Here is a 23027-nt window from a genome sequence, read left to right on the forward strand (position 1 = left end):
AAGCTCTGCTGCACTTCCTAAAGAGCTAGGACACTTGAGTCCAGCTCCTTGTTCTGTCCCATTCTTTAACACTTTTACTATCTTTGAAGACTGTTTGACTTTCATTTTGTGCTTAGCTGATTTTGAGGGGACAAATAGTACCCTACCACACCTATGAGGTATTTTGTGGTCCACGGGTGAACAGAGCTGTACAACTACCATGAGGTACCCACCACAAGTTGTTACCCACCACAGGACAGACTTTCCTCTACCTCTGGAGCCTACCTGGCACAGCAGAGCACAGAAGAGGCAGACAGCAGGGTCAGCTGCCTCTTGAGCTCCTGGGAAAAAGAGGGCTGAGGTGTGATGGGACAAATCCCATAAGGGATGTGAAGCAACCTCCTCTTGGGACGGCTCCTGCCAATTTCAAACCAGTTGAATGTTTTGCCACTGTCACAGTGATTCTCCACAAGCCACTGACATTCAGGAACCATCTCTTTTTCAATGCCTGAACAGCAAAAGGATCCTGGAAAGACCCCTTGAGACACATAGCTAACACTGCAAGTGCAGCTGCACAATGAACCCCAGCTATGTATTTAAAAGTACTTTGAACAAAGAACTATAGCTGCCCCACAAAACACACATCCTAAGAAACTGAAGAGCTGCTGTAGGATGATCTTATGCTGGGACCAACAATCCCAAGCAGGTTTACAGGATGGGCTGTTTCTAAGTCCTTGCTGACTCAGAAAGGCAGAAAGAGCTGCGCTGAAACACTGTGCAGCAAGACAGATCTCTGAACCTTGCTGGCAAGTGAGATCTATTCCCAGCTTCTCAAGAAAATACTCAGGAAAGCTTCCCGGAACAGAAGAGAAAATGAATCTAATGGGCTGCTGAAAGCAACATTTCTAGTGCTAACAGACTCAAAGAAGTGGTTTTAGGCACAAAACTGTATTTCCTTAAGGCAAATGAATTCTTCTTGCTCCATGGAAAATCCATAAAGAGTGGGCTAAAGCACTTTTCTAATTGTTGGATTTTTGTTCCTCTTTTATCCACTGCTCCGCAGGACACAAACTCACTTGCCTTCATTTTTCCTTCCTTCCTTCCCACTGGTCACTTTATCTTCCATGAAATTTCTGGACTCTAACATCAGATTTCTCTGATAAAAGCCTAACCAAACCCAGATTTCTTTGTTTCAATAAATTTGAGTCCAGCAAAAAGTATTTGAAAGGCAAGAGTCAACTACCTGCTGAAACGGGATCCAAACTCTACTATGCTTTCTTTGAAATTTATGGTAGATTGGACCTCACCCAATACAAGTATTAACTTCACAAAGTTTCCATAAGAATAGCAGCCAGAAATAAATGATCACAAACAGTTAACTCAATCTCGCAAACTTGACTGTGAACTACACTATACATATATACTTTAAGACTTATGGAATGCATAGGGCTAAGCCTTAGCTGCATTTCAGAGGCTGGAATTATAAGGAAAAAAATGTCGTAACATGGTAAAGTGTAGGTGCTTTCAATGCTATACCAATTTATATCAACTAAAAATCAGATCACAGACCCTTAAAGCACTTGGGGAACTCGTTTCCTTAAAGCTTGCTGCTGAGTGTTGCTAATTTTTGTAAGTGACACTAAGAGCTGTGAAGCCACTGCATGAAAAAGAGAAAGGAAAGGAAATCTACGTTGTATCGGGTGAATTTTATATCAGTGTTTTTTGCACCAAAACTGTTGTCACTTCATTGAAATTCCTCGCCACATAAGAACTAGAGGATTTCAGTTAAAGCCAAAATTTTAGTTAAGAAACAGATTGAGTTTTAATTCCAGTATTAGATTGAGATATTAATAATCTAATCACATTTGAAAGGCACACGCAAGTCATAAATTACAGTTGAATTAATGCAGAAAATAATTTTATGCTGGAGTATATGATTTCTGTCCTATCAGAAACAGAAGGAAAAAACAACCTGTCATGGAGACTACTCTTTTTAATAAAAATTCAAGAAGTGATCAACAGTTTGGAAGCTCTGGGCAAGCATAAGCTCTCCTAGAAAACATTATTCCTAAGATCAGCTGATACAAACAATTGAACTACTTCACTTGGAATCAATCTGTACAAAAGATTATTTTATAACTTTTGCTACACAAAAGGGAAAAAATGAACCCTTCTGACTGTAGAACATTCTACCACTTCATTATTTACCACCAATATAGTTACCGTTTCCTTTGCAGACCAGCCACTAGAGGGTAGTGCTTCACAAGTACCAGACATACGAAAGTATGTAAATGTTTTATAATTAACTTTTTTTTTTAAACACACCTGCATACAATACAGCCTCAATGCGGTCCTTGATGTGCTCAGTGTTGCTTTGTGATGCCAGCAGAAGGTGAGATGTTCCATTAGGAGATGGCACTACAAGAGGTCCCACTAAAAACGCACCAGCAGCACCCAGGTAACTGAGCAGAGATGCAATAGCTGTTGCTGTGGCACGTTCATCCGGAGAAAACCATGTTGTGGAAAGAAATGGTGCTGCGTTCATCACAGTTGGCCCCGCCAAGCCATTTAACAGCTGCCCTCCATGAATCAGCCTGGAACAGAGAATAGAGATGACAGCCATTTGGATGATAATAGCCTGTTTAAAAAAATAAAAAAAATTGCACATAAGATACTGAGTGCCTGAAATGGAGTGACTGCACAAAGAAATGAAAGTCCTGTGCAAAAAAAAGGAATATTCAATACACTAAAAGAAGCCCAATTAGACTGATTTAAAGAATCCAGGTCTACTCTGTTCTCATTACCTCAGATAAATGGAGAAGCAAATGTTCTCTTCAAAGCAGGAAAGGAAGAGGGAATAAAAGGGACTTTCTTCGCAGAAAAAAAGGTATCATGATAGGATCTAAAAGTATAAAAGGGATAGTAGCAGAAAAGCTTTAAACTACAAGCATCTTAAACCTGACCCCTTGCCTTCATAAATCCCACAGAAGATTTAAATTAGTTACGTCAGATCCCAAGCTGAAACACTTCAGCAAAAACACTCTGCATATTTTTTCACTGCATTATTTATTTTTATTTACACACTCAGATGAGCTCTATGTGCCTACAGATGAGGAGGCTGGGCTGTTGAGGTTTCCAAGAGAATCATCTTCTGCAGCAATCTGGCCATTCTCAACATACTGTTGAAACAGCCAAGGAAACCCAGATTTTTCTTGTTTTTCACAATCATTGGATTTAACAGATAAGACTGGTGACAAAACAGAGATACTACTTCCAAGCACTGAAGTCTCTACAACTTTTGGCTTCATATTAGTACAATAAGCACATACAGAAAGGACTTTTTGAAGGTTCTCCTAAATGTGTAATTCAGCCAGAAACCTTCCACTTTGACTTTTCCAGAAGTGATCAGACATGAAAGGCAAAATCATTTGGGAATTTATATAAAAACAGCTAGCAAGTCAAACAAAACACTGCAACCCTACAAAGTAGATCTATCCATTGCGCAATAAAATGGTGGCAGATGATATTTCCAAATGGGTGATGTTTTTCTAAGCATAGCAGGAACTCAGTGTTATTGCTCAAGACTTGAGTTGTCAGACATAAAAAGCTATGGCCTGAAAATGGGGAAACAAGTTAGCAACGTTTAGGCAACGTTTCAAGCCACAAATGACTAAATAATATATAGCGTGGCAAGAGTTTTTTTTAAGCACACCATGGAACAAAATACGCAAAAGAAATGCTGACAGACTCTTTATCAAATTAACAAGCTAGCTTGTAATAAAAATTGATAAATGTTACTGATTCTCTGTTGATTAGAAATTAAGTCTTTAAGAAAAAATTATGAAAAATATACAGCAAAGAAAAAAATGCTATCACGTACCATTTGAAGGAAATGCTTTCCCAGCTAGGACAAAAGTAATATCCAGTCTTGTAAGCAATTGTAAGCAATTACATAAGCAACTGTAATTTTTTATAAAGTTCAACTAGCAAGAATACATTTCATTACTATTTGTTCATGATGTGCTTCAGATAGACATCACCAAGACATGGCCAGGTGTTTTTACTGCTTTTTAAACTGTGGCCCCCAGTATAATCAAATGAAACAGTTTAAAATTAATAAAAGCACTATCTAAACAATACTCTGGTATAGTTTTCTGGAGGACACATTACACGAATGTGGTTACTCTCCAAACCAGCGTACTTCGGACAGACCAAGTAGTACCTTGTGTACTTTGGTATATTCATTCTACTTTCTCCATTGTGATAAATTATTCCCATACTTACAAGGGAAAACCCCGTTTCAGGGTATTTGCAGTTATTCTGCACCCTTAGAAACAGCTGCATTTCAGTAGCAAGTGAGATAACTACCACGATTTTACTTGAGCATTTTGTCTTGCTTCAAAGGGAGTTTAATACTGAAATTAGTGTTTTGTTATGGTATGCTAGGAAAAATGTGTTAATCCAAAATAACCTCTATAGCTATAGGTGCTATACTAACACCTCTGTTCACTCTGTTAATACCATTGTAATTCAGATATGCCCACTTCATTGAAATCTAAGGGCAAATAAAACTCACTAAAAAAATAAATACAAATAAAACTCACAGCAATAAATAAAAATAAATAAATACAAATAAACTCAGAAAAAAAATACAATGGTTCTGTATCTGTATCTTCTGGTAGAAAAATAAAAGTTTTGTTAAAAAGTCATACATTAAAAAATATTATATATATATATATCATATGTTTAAAAAAGTATAAAAAGTCATATACTGTGAGAATTATAAATACTCCTAAAATGTACTTACACTTCAGATTATTTATATCCAACTCCATAACCTGAATAAAACTCTGTAACATAAAGGCCTTTATACTAGAGGGAAACATCTGTTAGTTTTACTCTGCAGATCCATAAGGAGAAAGTAGTATTGTAGTTCAGAACTTAAACTGTACATTATTTTTCTGCCTTTCCGTAGTGTTTTCATGTAAAGAGTTTATTTTTGCCTCTCTGTAGGCCTCTTCTGTTGATGTTCTCATCTGCTCTCCCCTGCCCTAGCCTGTGTGGTATGCTGCCTGCTCTGATTTGCCTTTCCGTCTGCATTTCTGGCATTTACCAAGCTTGACATTATCACGCAGGGCAGAGCATCTCTTATCTTCATATTGCCTAATTTTTCAAATCTAACATGTTGGGTCTGATAAAAACTATTTTCAGACTAAACCGCCACTGGTGTACAGGCTGCTTCAAACACCTCTACATGTAACAGTCTAAAGCTTATTTTATCTCTTTTTCAATACTGGCTTAAATTAAGCTTTATTTTTTTTCCTCAGGAAATAAATTATTTGTATTGTTCCTCTACATATCCTTAACTCATTTCCCTAGAGAGACAGGGAAAAGATTCAAAATGTGATTTGGTGCTTTTACTAGTCTGCTACTCTGGGAGACGTACGTAGCAGCCACTACAGCTGCCAGAGAAAAATATGAACGCAACAGCACTGGTGGCTTTTTGCTGTTTGTTACAACGTCTTATCAACACTGCACTAGATTTCAGTCTAACAGCCCACAGGAGTCTGCTCTGGTGCACCATCAGCACTAAAAATTACTGCAAAATCAAGAGACATTTGTTTCTGTTACTCCCCAGTTTTCTTCTTGTTCCCGCTATCGAAAATGTGCAAAGAGCAACTGGATTTTTCCATGCCACTATTTCAGTTTGAGTCTGTACAACGTGATTTCTGTTCTCTGAGAAAAGGGCTAACAGGGTAACTTTAGTTTGGGACCCTACCTAGCTGGAAAAATATCTGTTCACATTTCTTCCTGAACTGGCCTCTGAATTGCAAAAAGATAGAGCAAGGAGTAGTTCAAATACAACAACAGAAATTAGAGAAGAAAGTCTTACCATAATGTATTTCACCTCTTTTCCAATTTTTGTCAAGTTAAGCTTTAAATAAGTTATGTGCTTTTCATCACATCCTTAAGAGAACGTTTTCTATAAGCTTGAAGTAGTAGCCTGGTTGTACCTGCTTTATTCACTCTCTGCTGTCACAGTTGCAGTATCATACCAGGCAACAACAACAAAAGCATGTGAGGCTATAAATGCTGAAATTACAGCATCACTGAATGAACTGGGTATGAAAAAGTGAGATTATACAGGAAAAAGGTTTTAGTGATTGATGATAATAACATACAGTTTAGATTGGTAAGAGCTTCCTTTCACAGGCTGCTTTACTTATCTTTTTCTCCCTGTATGGTCTGAAACTTTTCATGCATGGTCAGAGTCCCACAAGGTATTGGATTTGTTAAGCTATTTAAAAGCTGTGTTACATAAACACTTTATACATGTAAAAATAACAGACATTTAATGTTTCTACCACAGTATGTCTCACGCCTAGACTTAGGAGCATTTTAAATGAAAAAAAATCATTAGCTTCCTTTCTCAGATAGGGAAGCAGAGGCAACAGCAGAGGGAAAAATGAGCCACCCAAGAAATGACTCATAACACAATGGATTTAAACCACAGTACTGAAATAGTTCTCCAAAGCTCATCTAACATCTTTTAATTGACCTTGTTTTGGGAAGGCTAGGAATGGAGAAGTCATATCAGAGCTTCAACACTAACAAACAGAATGGAAAGTGTTTTCACTTTCCTTTGGCAGGAAATACATTGGAAAGACGAGGCAGCCAGCCCCAATGCATCACTTTGACACTCTTATCTTCTCTGATCTTCTCTGTCAGCCTCCGATGAGCCTCCAGTTGACTGGGAAATGAGGTTCCTCTGGGTCCTAGGCAGGAAAGGAGCCCATCTCGAGAGCCTTGTGAAGATGGGATTTCTGGTTGATTTTTTTTCCTGAAACTTTTACTATGCTTTTCCTGCTAGCTGCTACGTCAACAGACTGCTTAGTTGTTACTCTGACTTCTATACAGATGCAATGAAAAAATTGATAACTCAGTCTTGTCACTGTTTGGCTACGTGTGCAAAGCAAGGAAGCCACCAAGAGCTGCTCCAGGGAAACAGCACTGTGTGCGCCTCTTATTTGGGAAAGAAAATAGTAGATTAATTGCTGATCCTAACAATTAACAAAAAGGGATTCTGGATAAAGAAGTTAATATTTTACAGAAATGGATGGGTGATTTATCTTTCACACGCCTGACATTTTCACTCACTGAAAGAAGTAGATTATTCATCTCCTGCATATTTGGAAGACAAATAAGTTTATATAGTGATTAGCTCATTGTGGTAGCTCTTGGAAGCAAATGAAAGAGACCCTTCCACTGGAGGACTTCAGAGCACTTTCAAGTGCTATTGAATTTAGCCTTACTACACAGCAACAAAGCCAGAGAATACCTCCTATTCAAGTGTCTACATTGATGCATGACGCAAGTTGCTTGCCCAAGCAAAAGAATAAGAAAACACATGGACTTATCTACATTAGAAGATTTACTGTACTTCAGAGGGCACTGATACCACTTTTGTAAATGAAAAGTCTTTGATTTTTCACAATCAAGTTACTAGAAATGGATAGAGCTTTTCCTTTAGGTTCCCAAAACTAAATACAACAAAAGACACCTCTATTAAGTGGTACCTTCTAAGGTACAGATGGAATTTGGAAGGTCAAATTCATGCTTTGTAGCAGTTCAATGCCATGGAGTACAGGGAGAGCCTGGTGCAAACGCTGTCCTGTTTATAACCAAAAGAGACTGCAATAAGGCTGTGTGTCTGGAAAAGGACTGAGAAGAAAAAATACCGCTGGGTAAAGCAACGAATTCATCTATTAAAAATAACATTCTGAAAGATGAATTTCGTGGGAATGCACTTCTTTTCAATATTTTCATTAAATGATATATTTATACTACAAAAGCTTTATGCCTTCTGGATATTCATGGATTGAGGCCATTAGCATTTTTAGCTTGTTTTTGATGCATACGACCATTGATATGTGGAATAATTTAAAGTTGTTTTTCCCCATCAATAAGAAAAATTATTATGAGCAGAAAGCCTGAGTCACTGTGGGGTACATTATCTTCAGCAATAAAAGTAAAAAAGAAAAGAGAAAACTTTTATAAACGCACTGTCAACTATTTCTGTCAGGAACTCGGCTCACATCTCACCCACGGCACACACCGTGGCCTCCTCGCAACCTGTCACAGCGCTACAGGAGCGGACTTTGGAAGAGCTGGCCTCAGATCACCGCATCTCCCAGGCTTCGCAGCCTCACGTCTCTTCTCTCAGTCAAAGAAACCAGCAAACAAATTTGCAGCGGTCTGAGGAACAGCAAGTTTGGGCTTTAAATCTGAAAGAATCGAATAGTGGAATTACTTTGAAACTATTATTACTGAGAGCCTGCCAAGAAACAGACAAGGATTTGCAAGGAGAAGCAGCGGCAATCTCAGGCCAAGACCCTGACATCTCTGTCAGACATCCTGACAGAGACAAGGGGACGGCGCAGGAGCATGGCGAGACCCCTGACAGCGCGGTGACAAATTCACTCACATCCCCGTGCCGTCACACCAAGCGATTATATGGTCATCACAGCTGTCACGCGGCAGAAAAGAGCGGTTTTTCACTGAAAGCATTACCCAGGTTTGAAGGATGAGGGTATATGAAATCAAAACTTCTTTTCGGCATTTTGATTTTTATTAAAAATGGGCTTTTTTTCCTCCCCCTTTTAAAGCCATTCCACAAACCCCTCATTAAAAGGGGTTATCTTTAAAACAACGTTACCAGAGGATGCATTCATCAAATTCAAACAGATCCAAAACAAACAGCATTGCTGTAAACTAAAAGTAGGCCATTATATTAAGGGCTAATGAGGCAAAACATCCTGAAACAAGTTATCGGGGAAAGGCACCAGGAACGGCTGCTACCGGGTCTGCCGTGTGAGAAATCTGAGGAAAATTTAGTGCTAGAGGCAAAAACTAAGTACGATTTTTTAAGTGAAAGAGTAGGAGAGCACAGGAGAGGCAGTAAACTAAAGACTTGGATAAACAAGACCCTTTTAAATATTCCCACACAACTTTTTTCAGGCCAGTGAAAGAGCAAGAGGACACTTTGATCATAATGCAGCAACTTGGATATGAACTCAACTAATATGAATTCCTCTTTAAGGGCAAAAATTACCCAACAGAATAAAAGTCACAAGACACTACTGAAGTCAAAGATCTCAAGATGACAACAAAAAATAATTAAAGGATCTCTACAGCTGAGAATAAGAATTTCTGTTATACGAGATGGAGCTGAAAATCCCACAAATGTATTCTCTTGCCTTCCAGCATAAACTTAGGCTAGTTGAGGCCTTGCAGAAATACTGTCCATTAAATATTACTGCAATACCAAGCCCTTGCTGAGAATTCAGAGTTTCCTTTAAGACATCGTCTGCAGGATTTACCACTCTGAGGATTTAAACAGACTGGGAGTCTGTAAACAGCTAATTCAGGAGTTTACTACCATCACTATCACATACCGCTCAAACAATGAGATGATCCCATGTCATTCTTTACACTTTCAGGGATGAAAAAGGGAAAGCGTGGAATTACCAAAGAATACGTATGACAAGAACAAAATATTTAATACAAACTAGGTAGCAACTAGCTAACAGAAACAAAATGTACAGAGTAAGAGTAGTACATGTACAGACTAGTAAGAGAGCATCTGTTAACAGAGTTAATAAAGTTAATATATCTAAGAGTAGGCAAAAAAAAAATCAAAATTCTAAGAAGTGGTAAATAAGTCTCTTTACAGGAACTACCAATTATCAATATCCTCCCTGTAACACTTCGTAAATACCAAGACTGTCAGTTCATACTGCTCCTGTTCCCACTGTCATTCTCTGTCATTGCTTTGCAACAAATGTTTTAATGAGACTTATTACCAAACAGCACCCTCTCACTGCCATGACTCAAAGTCCTCAGTAACTACTTCTGTATTGTGAAATCTAATGTGAAGGTCAAACCCTACCAACCCACAGAATACTAAGTTCTAATAAATTTCTTAATTAATGTATTCAATACAAACAACAAATTATGTTACATCCTTTACGTCCATCTCTTTTATTATCCCGTCTTTCACATTTTAAGAAGGCTTACGTGGTCAATCTTAAAAGCCACAGATTTACAGCTATGGGCTGATTTCATCATTTACTTCCCTCTTTCTTATGTGTTTCAGCTCATAGGTAGATATAATATAGCCTTTTGACTAGATTTACTGTTTTACAACCATATATGCTGTCTTGTAAATCTATTCCAAAACACAGAATATAAATGTGTTGTGTTACATGGGGAGGGGAGAAAAATCCTGTTTTTTTTCTATTAAAAGATGGCCTCCTAGTAACTATTGATACTCAGGTTAATTATAAAAGTCCAATTAAAATACTCATTCAGTGCCAAGCAGCATTCAAAAAGGAAAGGAATGGACCTACAGATGCAGGCAAAGCATATCAAGAGATGCTCTTGTAACCTTCAGGGAAGGGAAGAAGGTGCAAGTCCAGAAATAGTACAATTTGATAGCATCCCTTTTCTTTAAGTTCTATATATTTTACACAAACTATGAACTGAAAAACTAAGTGTGGCAAATGAGTCTTTTATAGTACTGAGAACAGAGTCTTATTTTATTTTTAAAAGTCAAATGTACTGTCACATGTATGGCACTAACTTGACAAGCTCAGATGTACAGGGTAGGTTAGAAATTTTATTTTGTAGCTTCCTTGTCTGGATGTTACAGATATTAACCTTGCAGGTTAATATAGGTTGTGGAGGAAAACAAGTGAACAGGAGTGTGTGTGTATATAAAATAATATATTTATAATACATATTATAAATACTGGGGGGGAGGACAGGACTTTGCTAGTTCAAGTACTGGTTGGTTCCTCAATCTCACACACAAGTCCACACTTTCACATTTAGCCACGCACTCCCTCCTCAGCCTTGCCTGCATTTATGAAGTTCTGGGATGGATTCCCAGTACGGTTTTCGGTCTCAATAGCAGAGAACGAAAATTCACCATACGGAACTGCAGCCTCGGGAGACACTCTCAAATGTTCAACCTAAATTCTCCCGTATGCAAGTCACATGCATATATACCAATGTCAAATGAACTGAAAACAGAGGTTAGGGTTTGCATTTAAAATATGACTCTGATTGCTGGAGATAGTCATAGTTCTTACACGTCAGAGCCAAAAGAATAATTACAGACTAGAAAGGAGCCTAAGAATGCATTTGGATATTACAGGCCCGTACGAGATACGGAGCACAAAGCAGTGAGGATTAAATGTCAGTCTTAACAGTGATTTCCTCACTTCTGTGATTGCTCTGATAAGTGATGGGCTTTAGTAGCTCTCCTTAATACTAAATTACAAGAACATAGTGAGTACACAGTAGAAAAAAATAAAATAAAACTGACTAATCTCATGAACATTCTTGTAATTTTACATATCTTAGCTCTGACATAATAGTCCCAGAGAAATCCTTCAGTATGTTACTGCAGATTACCCAGGGAATGAAGAAACATTACGAAACATGCCAAAACATTTAAAGGAATTCCAGTTGTGCCAGCTTTTGAGATGCTCAAATATTACCTTTTGTGTGATCCTGTCCATCTGACTGGTTGATTGATGTTCAAATGATCATATTAACACATTCAGAATATACACATTCAGAATAAATGCATAGCTTAGTGCTCAGCCAACTGTTGCTAACCCACAAAGCAGTAATGATATTCTCCAAAGTACCATTTCGTTTGGTACCACGCTTCAAGTAATTGATGAAAATTGGCCAGTCTTAGCCCTCAAAACAAATGCAGGTTACCTGGTATAACATCACACCGTGTACACAACTATTTACAGTGTCTTGAGACATTTTCAGTGAAAACCATAATTTTGTTTCACACAGTTAGCAATAATTAATTCTCTGTAGATTTTTATCAAACTGTGTAAAAGATCAAACTATTTCCTCAGGTAGAAATGTAGTTCTTGCAAATCCCTCCCTTTTTTAAGAGTAGGCTAAGTTAACAATTTTATCAACTTCGGCTTAAAATTATGCTTATTTTCACAGCATGGATAAATGAAATAAGTAACCTTTTCCATCAGGATTCTGCCTTTTTTTTTTAATATGATTCTCAATGAAATGCGTCATATTTTATACACCTTGCCAGACACTGGAAATGCCCAGGCTTTCTTTCCCCAATTAAAGAAGCTGTTATTTGAGTGTTTCTCCTTAAGTATTTCTTTTACTAGGTCTTCTCACTGCTATTATACTAGAAAACTTGGTTAAAAGGTTTAAAGGAATGCAGAAATCCCCCTTCCCACCCCCAAAACCATGTCTCGCATCTAAACATTGTTTGGGAATTTATTTCCCAGTTCTTAGTTTTTATCTTTGCTTTGCTAAAGCAAAGCAGCTTTAGCAGCTATGGCACCTTTTGCCTGGGGCAATCTTTTGGCATAACTTATAAATGAAAAGCTACATAACACACCACATTTCACTGCATTTAAGTTATCTGACCCATTTGAACTATACATATAAAACTGTAACCATATACCTATATAGTTATATATAACTAAGTTACAAGATATAGTTATATCTATAACTTACAGTTATAGCTATACATATAAAAACCAAGATTGGTCTGAACTGATGAACTGGATGTTCAGCATCCCTTTGGGCCTTGAGGACAGGTGAAATAGGGGCCCAGTATTGGGCCCCAGTAGATGGGATTGCTATTCCTGACCACCGTAACAGTATGTTTCCACCTCAAATTGAAAGGGCCATTTTAAGTAGTAGCATAATACGATTAATTCAGCCTCCTCTGCCCACTAAGTCATTGAACAGCACCTTGAAATAGGCAACAGTGTTGGCAACCACCATCTGGAGCACCTTGGGTTTTGTTATACACTCACCAAGCACCTAAGAACTGAAATTACATCCCCCACTACCCACAGTTCACTAAACCAGTCATTATGTACTAACTGTTTACTACTGATCAGGGCTAGTTTTAAAATCAATGCTGGTATCATATTCTCAGTCCTCTGAACCTCTTCCTTAGTTTTACCCATGGTATCTAGATACCTGCCTTCTACTTTCTCACCCTAGTGGTTTCCGAGCTGACTTTCTGTGTAAGCAATACTAAGGAAAAAAAACATGTGAGCCTAATGAGGTTCAAAAAGTCCAAGTGCAAGGTGCTGCACCTGGGTGAGGGCAATCCCAGACATGAGCACAGACTGGGAGAACTACTCACTGAGAGCAGCCCTGCAAAGGAATGCTTGGGGGTTCTGGTGGATTAAAATCTTAGTGTGAGCCAGCAGCGTGTGCTTGCAGCCCAGAAGGCCAACTGCATCCCAGGCTGCATCAACAGAGGGGTGGCCAGCAGGTGGAGGGAGGTGATTTTCCCCACCTGGAGTGCTGCATCCAGGTCTAGAGCCCCCAGCACAAGAAGTATGTGGCACTGTTAGAGCAGGTCCAGAGGAGGGCCACGAAGACAATCAGAGAGCTGGAGCACCCCTCCTATAAAGAAAGGCTGAAAGAACTGGGGGTGTTCAGCCTGGAATACAGAAGGCTCCAGGGAGACCTCACTGCAGCTTGTCAATACTTACAAAGGGCTTATAAAAAAGATGGAGAGCAACTTTTTGATCAGGCAGACAATGAAAGGATAAGGGGGAATGGTTTTAAACTAAAAGAGGAGAGATTTAAATTCGAGGTTATGAGGAAATTCTTCACTCAAAGGATGGTGAGGCACTGGAACAGGTTGCTCAGAGAAGCTGTAGATGCCCCATCCCTGGAGATGTTTAAAGCCAAGTTGCATGAGGCCCTGGGCAACCTGATCTAGTGGATGGCATCCCTACCCATGGCAGGGGGGTTGGAACTAGATGATCTTTAAGGTCCCTTCCAAACCAAGCCAGTCTACAATTCTGTGATTCTATTCCTTCCTCCTCTTAGCTTTGCTTCTACATGAAGAAGTGATCCACACATTCCATGGCTGTATGGAAAGGATGCATCTCCTAAACCTACTGTAGGTTCCCACATTGAGGATATGCTGACAGGACAACCGACTCATTTGGATCGTCTGATTTTTAGGAAGGAAACTGTCTCTATCAGAAACTCTCAAAATTGCATGTGTACAAATGGCATTTGTTCCAATCTCAGAGAGAGTATAAGGTTACTTTGGAATGCAGACTGGAAAAGACAATATGAAAAGGCCATTTTGCATAAATTCAGCCATATCACCACTGTACAATCTCATACATCCAATAGGAGAAACATGAACTAATTATTTAACATTTGCATATAAATTACATATTTTGGGGTTTTGTGGCTTGGTTCCCTGTGTGATCTTGGGCCAGTTTCTGAACCTCTCTAAACCTCTGCTTCCTTGTTTGCAAAACAGATTAATATTATTTATGCAGGATGGGGTGAGGCTTAATTAACTCAGGTTTGTAAAGACCTTTCTGATCTTCAGATACTATGCAGAACAAGGACTAGAAAAATCAATTTAAGAAGCCAAGAAATGCGTAAGCCCAGATCCATGCAACATGCATTTAGAGTATCAATTTTATATAGAAAATTTGTACTAACATTTCTTTGCAGCAGCAGCAAAAAATACATTAAAAGCAAGTATAAAATATGTATATTAAAAATAACTAATTCACTTACTTCTTCCTTATTTCTAGGTCTGAAACTGGAACACATCTCAGGCCAGCTCCCAATACCATGAGTGATGATGTTAGTAATACAGTTACCCTCAGACCTGAAACGAGAAAACAACAATATTTCACAGGTTAAGTCAGCAATGCTGAAGTAAAAAAAAAGTCGCCCAGGTATATACATTCGCGCTCAGTCTCACTGAAGTTATGCATGTTCTTTCAAATCATAAACATTGGTGATAAGAATTACAGATACAAAGTGAAATCTTATGTTATTTTCTATATTGATACGCCAGAATTAAAGGCTTACTCTTGGCATAATACCAAACAGGATCATACCTAAAATCTTACAGATGTTCTCAGAAGTGAAAAGTGGTAATAAAAGCATCATCTAGTTCTAAAGGAAATACTGTACTTTTTGAAACATCAGGGAAGATGCTCCAAAGTATGATCTGAAATCCAGGCAGATCCGAAGAAAAATCTGTATTTGTACATTCTTTTCCAGCCACTTACTTGCTTTCATAATGCAGATATTCTTTTCATCCTGAAGAAATAACTATTTATTCAGCAGGAAAAAAAAAAGCGTAGTGTATTTCTTGCAGGCCTTGCAATTAGGCCAGGTTTTTGCTGCACTCAGCTCAAATTGATGGAGGTTGTAAATATAGTACGTTAGAAAAAAGCTACAATCGACCTATTCTTTGAATGTGTCTTTTTCCCCATACTATGATTCTCAACTGAGAAGCGCTTAAATTAGAAACAACTTTATCTCAGAGCTGCAATTCCATTTGCTAGCAGTTTATTTGCTGCTGCTAAGGTGTTTCCATCATCAGTAAGCAGCACAAAAACAGTGACAACTGACGGGCTCAACCTCCAGAATACTGTAAAACACCGAAATCATAAATATGTACAATTAAAAATGTTGATACAGCTTGTAACTCTAAAGTCATAAAACTTGAAACAAACTTGGAGCAACAAACAGAAAATACAGGGCTTTGATATTCTTAGCAGAACAACTGAACTATGACAAGTACACAGCATCCCTAACGTTTAGGCAAGCCTAGTAACTACCCAAAACAGAGACAGAAGAACAACTTGCTAAGATAACCCACATAACAAACAGACATCAGATTTTGATTCTAGACTGCCAGTTTTCAAATAAATGCTCCCAGTATGTCAATGACTCCTGTAACCCATACAGTTCAACCAATAGTCACGTTAAACATCCTGTTTCCCTGGGAATTTTACAGGGGGTTTCAGAGCACATGTTTTACCACAGTGTAATAGTGCTGTTATTGCAACAGCTCTTAGCAAGCCTCACTCATGAATATGCAACTCCTTGTGCCGGACATTGCACAAACCAAAGACGGCTCCTCTCTCAAACAACCTAAGCCAAGACAACCAAACCAAAACAAAGTTAACGCTACAGGTTTTCTGAAACAGAAGCATGACTTCCTCGGTACAGCTGAGTCATTAACAAAAGGAATGTGACCCAGGTTCCTGCAGCTCCTAAGGGACAGCTCATGCCCCTAATGCCGCGGAGAAGCATCACCAGCTGAGAACATTTGTTTCCTTGAAGGACTCCCAGTGCCTGCCCAGACTTACTTGGCTCTGCATTTAACCAGCACATGTAGCTGTTGAACTGGATTTTCAAGCACACACATTCAGAGAGCCCAAACTAATGTCCTGATAAGGCTGTTCAAAACCCTGCTGTTCATGTTTTCTGTGCCACTGCGTGAGCCTTCATGGCGTGCTGAAACCTGTACTACCATGTTGGATTAGCCGTGGGGGTAATTATTTGTGTTGGGAGGGACTATGTGCGATGTTCTTGCCTTTTTCCTTTAAAAAAAATTGTTAGCATTGCTTTCATACATAATGAGAACCTGTACACGATCCAAATTAGAGTTTTATTGACTGAAAGTCAAAACGTAAGTCTTTTAAACTGAGAAACGTGTAGTCTTCCATTGGAAACACTGCTGCAAATGTTTCAAGACAGAAAATGACACATGCATTACTGGAGTTACGCAAACCAGGATTTTTTTGAATGACATTTCACAAAGCATGCCACTTTCTGTCTTTTAGGAGGTACAAGGACAAGGACAGACAGCTGGGAAGGTCTCAGTCAAGTGGCACAGCAGGTGACACAGTCCAGGTACATCCCGGCACAGCAGAAAATGAGTATTATATAGAAATTTAGGTTTATATCACCACAGGATGAGCTTTCCTAGGTAAAAAAATACCTATTTTATTTTTTCATTAAAAAAGTTTTGTTTTAAATCTGTAGAAAAGTTTCATTAAAAAAAAAACAGCATCACATAATTCAGTGAAAAATAAATTGGATGTCAAAATTTCCCACCAGCTCCTATTCTAGGCTTATTTTTACCATCAACCGTACGTGTCATGTAATTTAAAAATAAAATTACCAGTTAAAGCCTCACAATCAAGATACGTTTGATCTCTCCGAATGTTCTTTGAAGTCCTCATCTTGAATACTATACACTGTAATGTGCCACTTTTAAGTGTTTTGATTGCGCAGACTGTTCTTTGGCCTTTTGTTTCACCTTAACGTGCAAACACACCTACAAATTCTTTTGGTTAAAGCAGCGTGTTGAAAACGATGACACCGAAGTGAACAAGTAAAAAAGACTGTCAGACAAGCAGCATATTAGAGATTTTCTTTGCTAATTACACAATGTACTTCTACCCTCTGAGCACCTTCCCCTTTTGCTTTGCTTTACGTTTTAACTCTCTGAATTCATTCTCCCTTTCATCTTAGAAATCAGTCTTTAATAGTATTTTTAGAACTATATAAGTGTTTTTGCTTTGAACATTGCAGTGTCCCTTAATCTGAACTGGAAATCTTGTACTACTCCAAACAGTAACCTCAGAGTGTTTCAGGATATCACTATGCACCATGGTGACAATAAACCAAAGTTACCAACCGAGCCTGGAAAGAAAGCCTGTGAACCCTGCAAGAAATTATTTCTCTAATTAAAAAAAAAAAATAATCTAAGCAACACACACAATCAAGATTTTGAGTAAACCTAATTAATTTTATTGGTTTTACCCTGTATGCAACTGGTAATGGATGGTGGTGGGGCTACAGCTTCTTAAAAACCATCATCCAGTTCCCAATACCCTTCTTTCAGAGGTTTCTGACATGCAGCTGGAAAGGGAAGAAACATCTCAAAGTGGATGTTGTACAGGTGGAGGTGGTTTTCTATTCTTTGGAGCCATTCCTGCTGGCTGCTCCTGCAGGCTGCTGGGCCCCACAGGTTGCCCTGGCTGCTGGGCACTCTGTGGCTACCTTCTGAGTGGTCACTGGTGGTAACACAAAACTTCATCAGAAGCATCAGAAATTCAATCAGTAATAAAAATATATTTCACTCAAATAATGATTAATATAACCAATATTGCTCAAGTGTTTAACCCTCCTGTAGCTAATAACACCGTCTGCTTTGCAAACTCAGCAGCGCACACTGCATTTGCTGGCTTTGATTTCTCTTTAAAACGAGTACCCCCAAACTCCTGCCACTACTAGAGATTTAACGGAAACTCTCGACCCACAATCCTCTTCACTCTTCTGCAAAACACAGACTTTTAAGCCAGACAAGATGATGTGGTACTAGCAAACCTTGACGTACCTGTGCCACCAGGATGTGCAGCAGGATGTGGCCTGCACGCAGCAGCACAGCCTGCAACCAAGCGGCCACTACAGAGCCAGCGAGAACGAAACACTTATTTCAGAGCAGCACACAAATGGCAGCTAATGTTTGTTTGTTTCCCCCCCTTCTAACGAAGTGCCCATTTTGGGGGAAATTCCAGTTAGATGTGCAGAACAAGCAGATTTCACCTTTTTGCTAAGCCTAATGGAAGTCTTGCCAGAGGAACAGCTGCAGAACTGAGCCCTCCACCCAGCATGGCCAAAGTGGATTTCTCATACACCCACATCTCTCTCAACGCATTCATATTTAAACGTTTTCCTTCCTTCAGCTGCAGATACTAAAATCAGTCCTCACAAACACAGAATACAACAATGCTCTAATTACAGATGAGTGACATCGGCCCACTGCACATTTTCACAGCTTTTAAAGATCAGGCTGGAGGCAAGAACGATCCCTTCTGACACAACTCAGAGCATTTTAATTCACTCAACTACTCTATTATTATTTTGACTAAAGCATATCTGTCTAAAAAGATAAGCCTGTCTGATGCACACACGAGGAAATGAAAAACTCACCGATTTCAACAGCCGTTCCAACAATCACTGTTCAATTGTGTTTTCCTTCCTATTTAAAGCAAAATCAGTTGTCAAACAAATTCTTGCTTTGCTTTTCAGGATAGAAGAAGCACTGGACCTTGTATTTTTCCTTCTATGAAGTTAATACACAATAAAATAACCTTTACCTTTGGTTTCAGTAAACAGAAGCACTGAGCTCCGAGTTTTTCACAATTTTTCCTTCAGTCCTGGAATTGTTTTTGCATGCCTTGTCCAAATACCCTCCTCATTGTTCAAGCATCCTTTTTTTAAATAGGATTTTTTTTCTTGGATACCTGTTTTCCATTCCATACGAAGGATCTGTTTCTCTTCCTCCTTTATGTGTGGCTTTACATTTAGCCATATTAAAACAAGTTTGATTAAACAGCATACTTTATCAGGCAATCCTCAAAGCCCTGCAGAGAAGTCCCTGCTTCATCATTATCTACTGCTTCAGAAATCTTTGTATTTTAAATTTCATACTAGCAAAATTACACTAAGAGTTGCACCATTTTCTCTCACAAGGTTATCTGTCATAATAAAAATAATAATAATAATAAAAGCTACCTTGCTGCTAAATAGAGCGAACAAAACTTTTGTTGTGCTTGCATTTCACCAAACTGACTGTTGCTAAGAATATAAGCAGCAATCCTCTTTCAGATAAAGCATCCTTACAACAAGCAATACAACTCAGAAAAGAAAAGAACCTTTTCAGTGACATGAAAAGACTTCCTAGTTGAGATGTGGTCCCAGTCTTCTAGCACATGGAACAAACTTGAAAAATCAGTATTTCAGACCCAATGTAGATTCCACAAACGCACTTGATTGCAGAGGAGCATAAATTGTGTTTGGAAACTCAGTGGAAAATAAGTATGCTCTAAAGTATATCATCAACTACACTCAGAAGCATTAAAAACTGGAAACCAAATACACAAACTGCATGCAGAAGAGAACAACTGCCAGGTCATATGCAGCTAATCAAGAACTGCTCCTAGTCTGATGGCCAGGAAGTCATGAGGTGCTGTTACATACACACTACATCTCCCTTCTCCGGGTCCATGGTGCTGATCTCCTGTCTTTTGTAAGCTGTGATTTTAAAGCTAAACCAAAGCTAATTGTTTCCATCCGTTTCCCTGGCTCTATGTGGCACTACCCAAATAGCATCCACATTTCTCCTAAAAAGGTTTAGGACTTGATCATTTGTTTTGGATTGAAAATACAGCAAATTATGGACATTCATTCAAGCATTCTGCTTGACAGCACCTTTCTGGTACCAAATAGTAAGAACTAAGCATATAGGACCCATTTGAAACAAATTGTATATTTGAATACATTTGTCCCCTCCTGCCTGATCTAGGACACAAAAAGTAGACCTCTTCCGGACAGAGCCCACAACACAGCCCAGTTCCACTTCCATGGGGAGGATTGCATGGCAAAGTCAGATTCCAGCAGACATTGTGCTCCAATTTCTGTCTGACATAAGTAGTAGACAGAATTGGATCCCCAGACAAAATATGTACCAGGAGTCTCTTGAAATATAGATGTAGGAGATAATGATCTTCAGAGAGGCAATTTCTCTTTATAATTTCTTATGCGTTGTAACGGAATCTGTCAGCAATAGCTGACATCCAGGCTATCAGGAAGAGTTTGAAATTTCTTATAAACGTATGTTTCATCATATACAAGTTTTCCAAATAAACGCTGTATGTATGAATACAGCAACTTCAAATAAAATAGTTCCTGGGGTTCGATACAGGCCTCCTACTCAGGGTCAGAAAGACAGACAAGCCCATATTGCAGAAGTGAAATCACCAGCGGTACGGAGGAACCCAGAGGGAAGTCCCTGCCAGCCAGGAACAAAGGCTGGTGCCAGGGACAAGATGAGACCTAAAGATAAAGCTATTTCTCCTACCAGCACTTACTGGACAGAGAAGACTGCACGCAAAACTGAAATTATGGGGCCCAACATTCATCCCCACCAGTTCTGTTTTCAGTATCTCTTGCAGAAGATGGAAAATAGGCAATACCTGCATAAAAGTTATCAAGCACCAGCTTATAAGAACATCATCACTCCCAAATTACGAGGTTAGGTAAGAATCTTGTAAAATAAAATTATGAGACTCAAAGTACAAGATTTGGCCAGCCAAGTGTTTCAGAGAAAAGATGGCTCTATTTGAGGGAAGTGACTGAACGTGTAAGAACTAAAATAAAACCAGAAGGACAGAATTGTGAGAAGCAAGGCTCAGCATCACGTAATTGCGAATTATTATGACAATCACACAACCACCTCCCCAGTTGTTGAGCTGCTCCACCTTTCTCTACATGCATCCTGACTGTTAGGTAACTAAGATACTTGCATATTTACATTCTGACTGCACAGCTCACTTTTGATTCACATTGCAAAAAAAAACTTCTTGTTTTATGGTATTTTTGTTTTCCTTTTCCTTCATTAAAGCACATTAAAATTATTGTTCATCTTACTCTAGATACAAGAATTTCACTGCACCTGCTAGAAGGAAGAACAAGCTATCACAACCATGTCAGGAGGATGCAGGGTGCTTTTGTCTCATTTGCATCAACACGGTCAAGCTATGCCGTCATGGGATCCGTGGAACCATAACGTTTTAGCTTTGTTCCAGTGTCTCTCTCTTATTTTTAATACTGCTCCTTTGCTTCATTTTTAACACTGCTTCTTGGCTTATTTTAGCTGCTCACCGATGTACATTTTACCCACAACTAATCCAAGTGCAAAGAACCTCAAAGAAGAGAGCACTGGCCTGGGGCAGTGGGACCTGCCTCTCTTGACGTGCCTTAGGAAACTGGGCAGGCCACTTCTGCTCCACTTCTCCCCCTCCTGCCTTATTTGTTCAGGCTAAACACATAGAAACGGGAGCTGGTCTCACCACCAATACTATACCGGCTGGTAAATCAAGTGTTCTCCCTGCCTGGAGTCAGTGCAGTGCTGGGATACACTAGAAAAGGTGTAGAAAAGGACTTGGAGTGCTTACTGAATCTGTAAAACTCACACAAACACTGAAGAAGCACTCTTCCTTCACCTCAGCTACCTGCTTTCTACTCTCAAGCCTGATGAAACACGAAGACTTGGGTGAATCATTTAATTGATCTTTTCCATTTGATTAACTAAAAACTACATCAAGGGGCGTGCATGTGCGTACACGTCAGAGAGACACCGAGCAACTGACAAAAACACCTAGTTATGTTGGCAGAGGACTAACCCTCGTCATTAATTTTGAAGCTAAATCATGGATGCTCATTAACAAGTCAAGAGAAAGTACGAGATAAGAAGCCTTCACTGTAGCAATCACTGTTGTCTTCCTGGGCAAATCCTGACAATCCAAGCCCTTTCAGCACTGAACAAGGGGGAGGAAAGCTTTTCTTTTCTTTTCTCTTCCCACTCATTTCGAGCACTCCCGATTGCACAGCAGGCTTAATTACCGTACAGCTAACCACAGATCCCTACCTGCGGTGACAGAGGAAAAACAGTCTTCTGGTACACATCTATCAGGAAGATATTCTGTCATTATCTTAGTGGCACTTGCCCACACCACCCAATGGCGCATGAAATTCTTCATTTGAAGAGACACAGAGGCATTTTGCTTTGCCACAACAGAGTATCAAGAAGCGCCCATGCAGCAAGGATTGGCAGCTACACTAAATACCACCTAGTGGATTCACTAAGCGGGACGCTAAGTGCAAAGTTTCTACTTTTTCCTGTCCCTGCTGTGAGGCAGGGAAAAGAGATGTAAGAGTCCTGTCGATGTGACATCCACGTGGGTCTTGAGACTGTTCAGCTGCTGGAGTCAGCGTTCAGCTTCCCTGCGTGTGAAGTTTCAACATTACTTTAACATTACAAGGACCACAAACTATTTAGGGTACACAGTTCAACTGAGATTATCCTAAGGACACGCTCTGGGGCACTGTAACGGGTCCTAAACCCACTGCAGTTTTAAAGGCTCCCGATCAATTCTTTACGTTCATGTGATTAATCAATTACAACTTAACTCCACCTTTCCCAAATATTCCAAAGGGACATCACTTATCAAAAAAAGCCAAATAAAACAAATAAGAAGTTCCTAAATGCAGTTGAATTTCACATCTGGTATTCCAGAAAAACATCAGCAGACTTTGTGAAAAGCAGAAGACCTCTCACT

The 23027-nt window shown here is 39.1% G+C and overlaps 1 protein-coding gene across 1 annotated transcript in view; it reads right to left on the bottom strand.

The window, feature by feature from the left end:
* The window catches only part of SLC49A4 (solute carrier family 49 member 4), a 62666-nt gene that overhangs the window by 30709 nt on the left and 8930 nt on the right, over positions 1 to 23027 (bottom strand). Inside the window, exons 2-3 of the mRNA XM_040561082.1 lie at positions 14611 to 14704; positions 2305 to 2573 (exon numbers count right to left, since the gene is read on the bottom strand). Of these exons, the coding sequence (XP_040417016.1) occupies positions 2305 to 2573; positions 14611 to 14704 (363 nt within the window). The remainder of the gene's footprint in view (positions 1 to 2304; positions 2574 to 14610; positions 14705 to 23027) is intronic.

Source organism: Cygnus olor, chromosome 6 (assembly GCF_009769625.2).
Source record: "Cygnus olor isolate bCygOlo1 chromosome 6, bCygOlo1.pri.v2, whole genome shotgun sequence".
NCBI lineage: Eukaryota > Metazoa > Chordata > Aves > Anseriformes > Anatidae > Cygnus > Cygnus olor.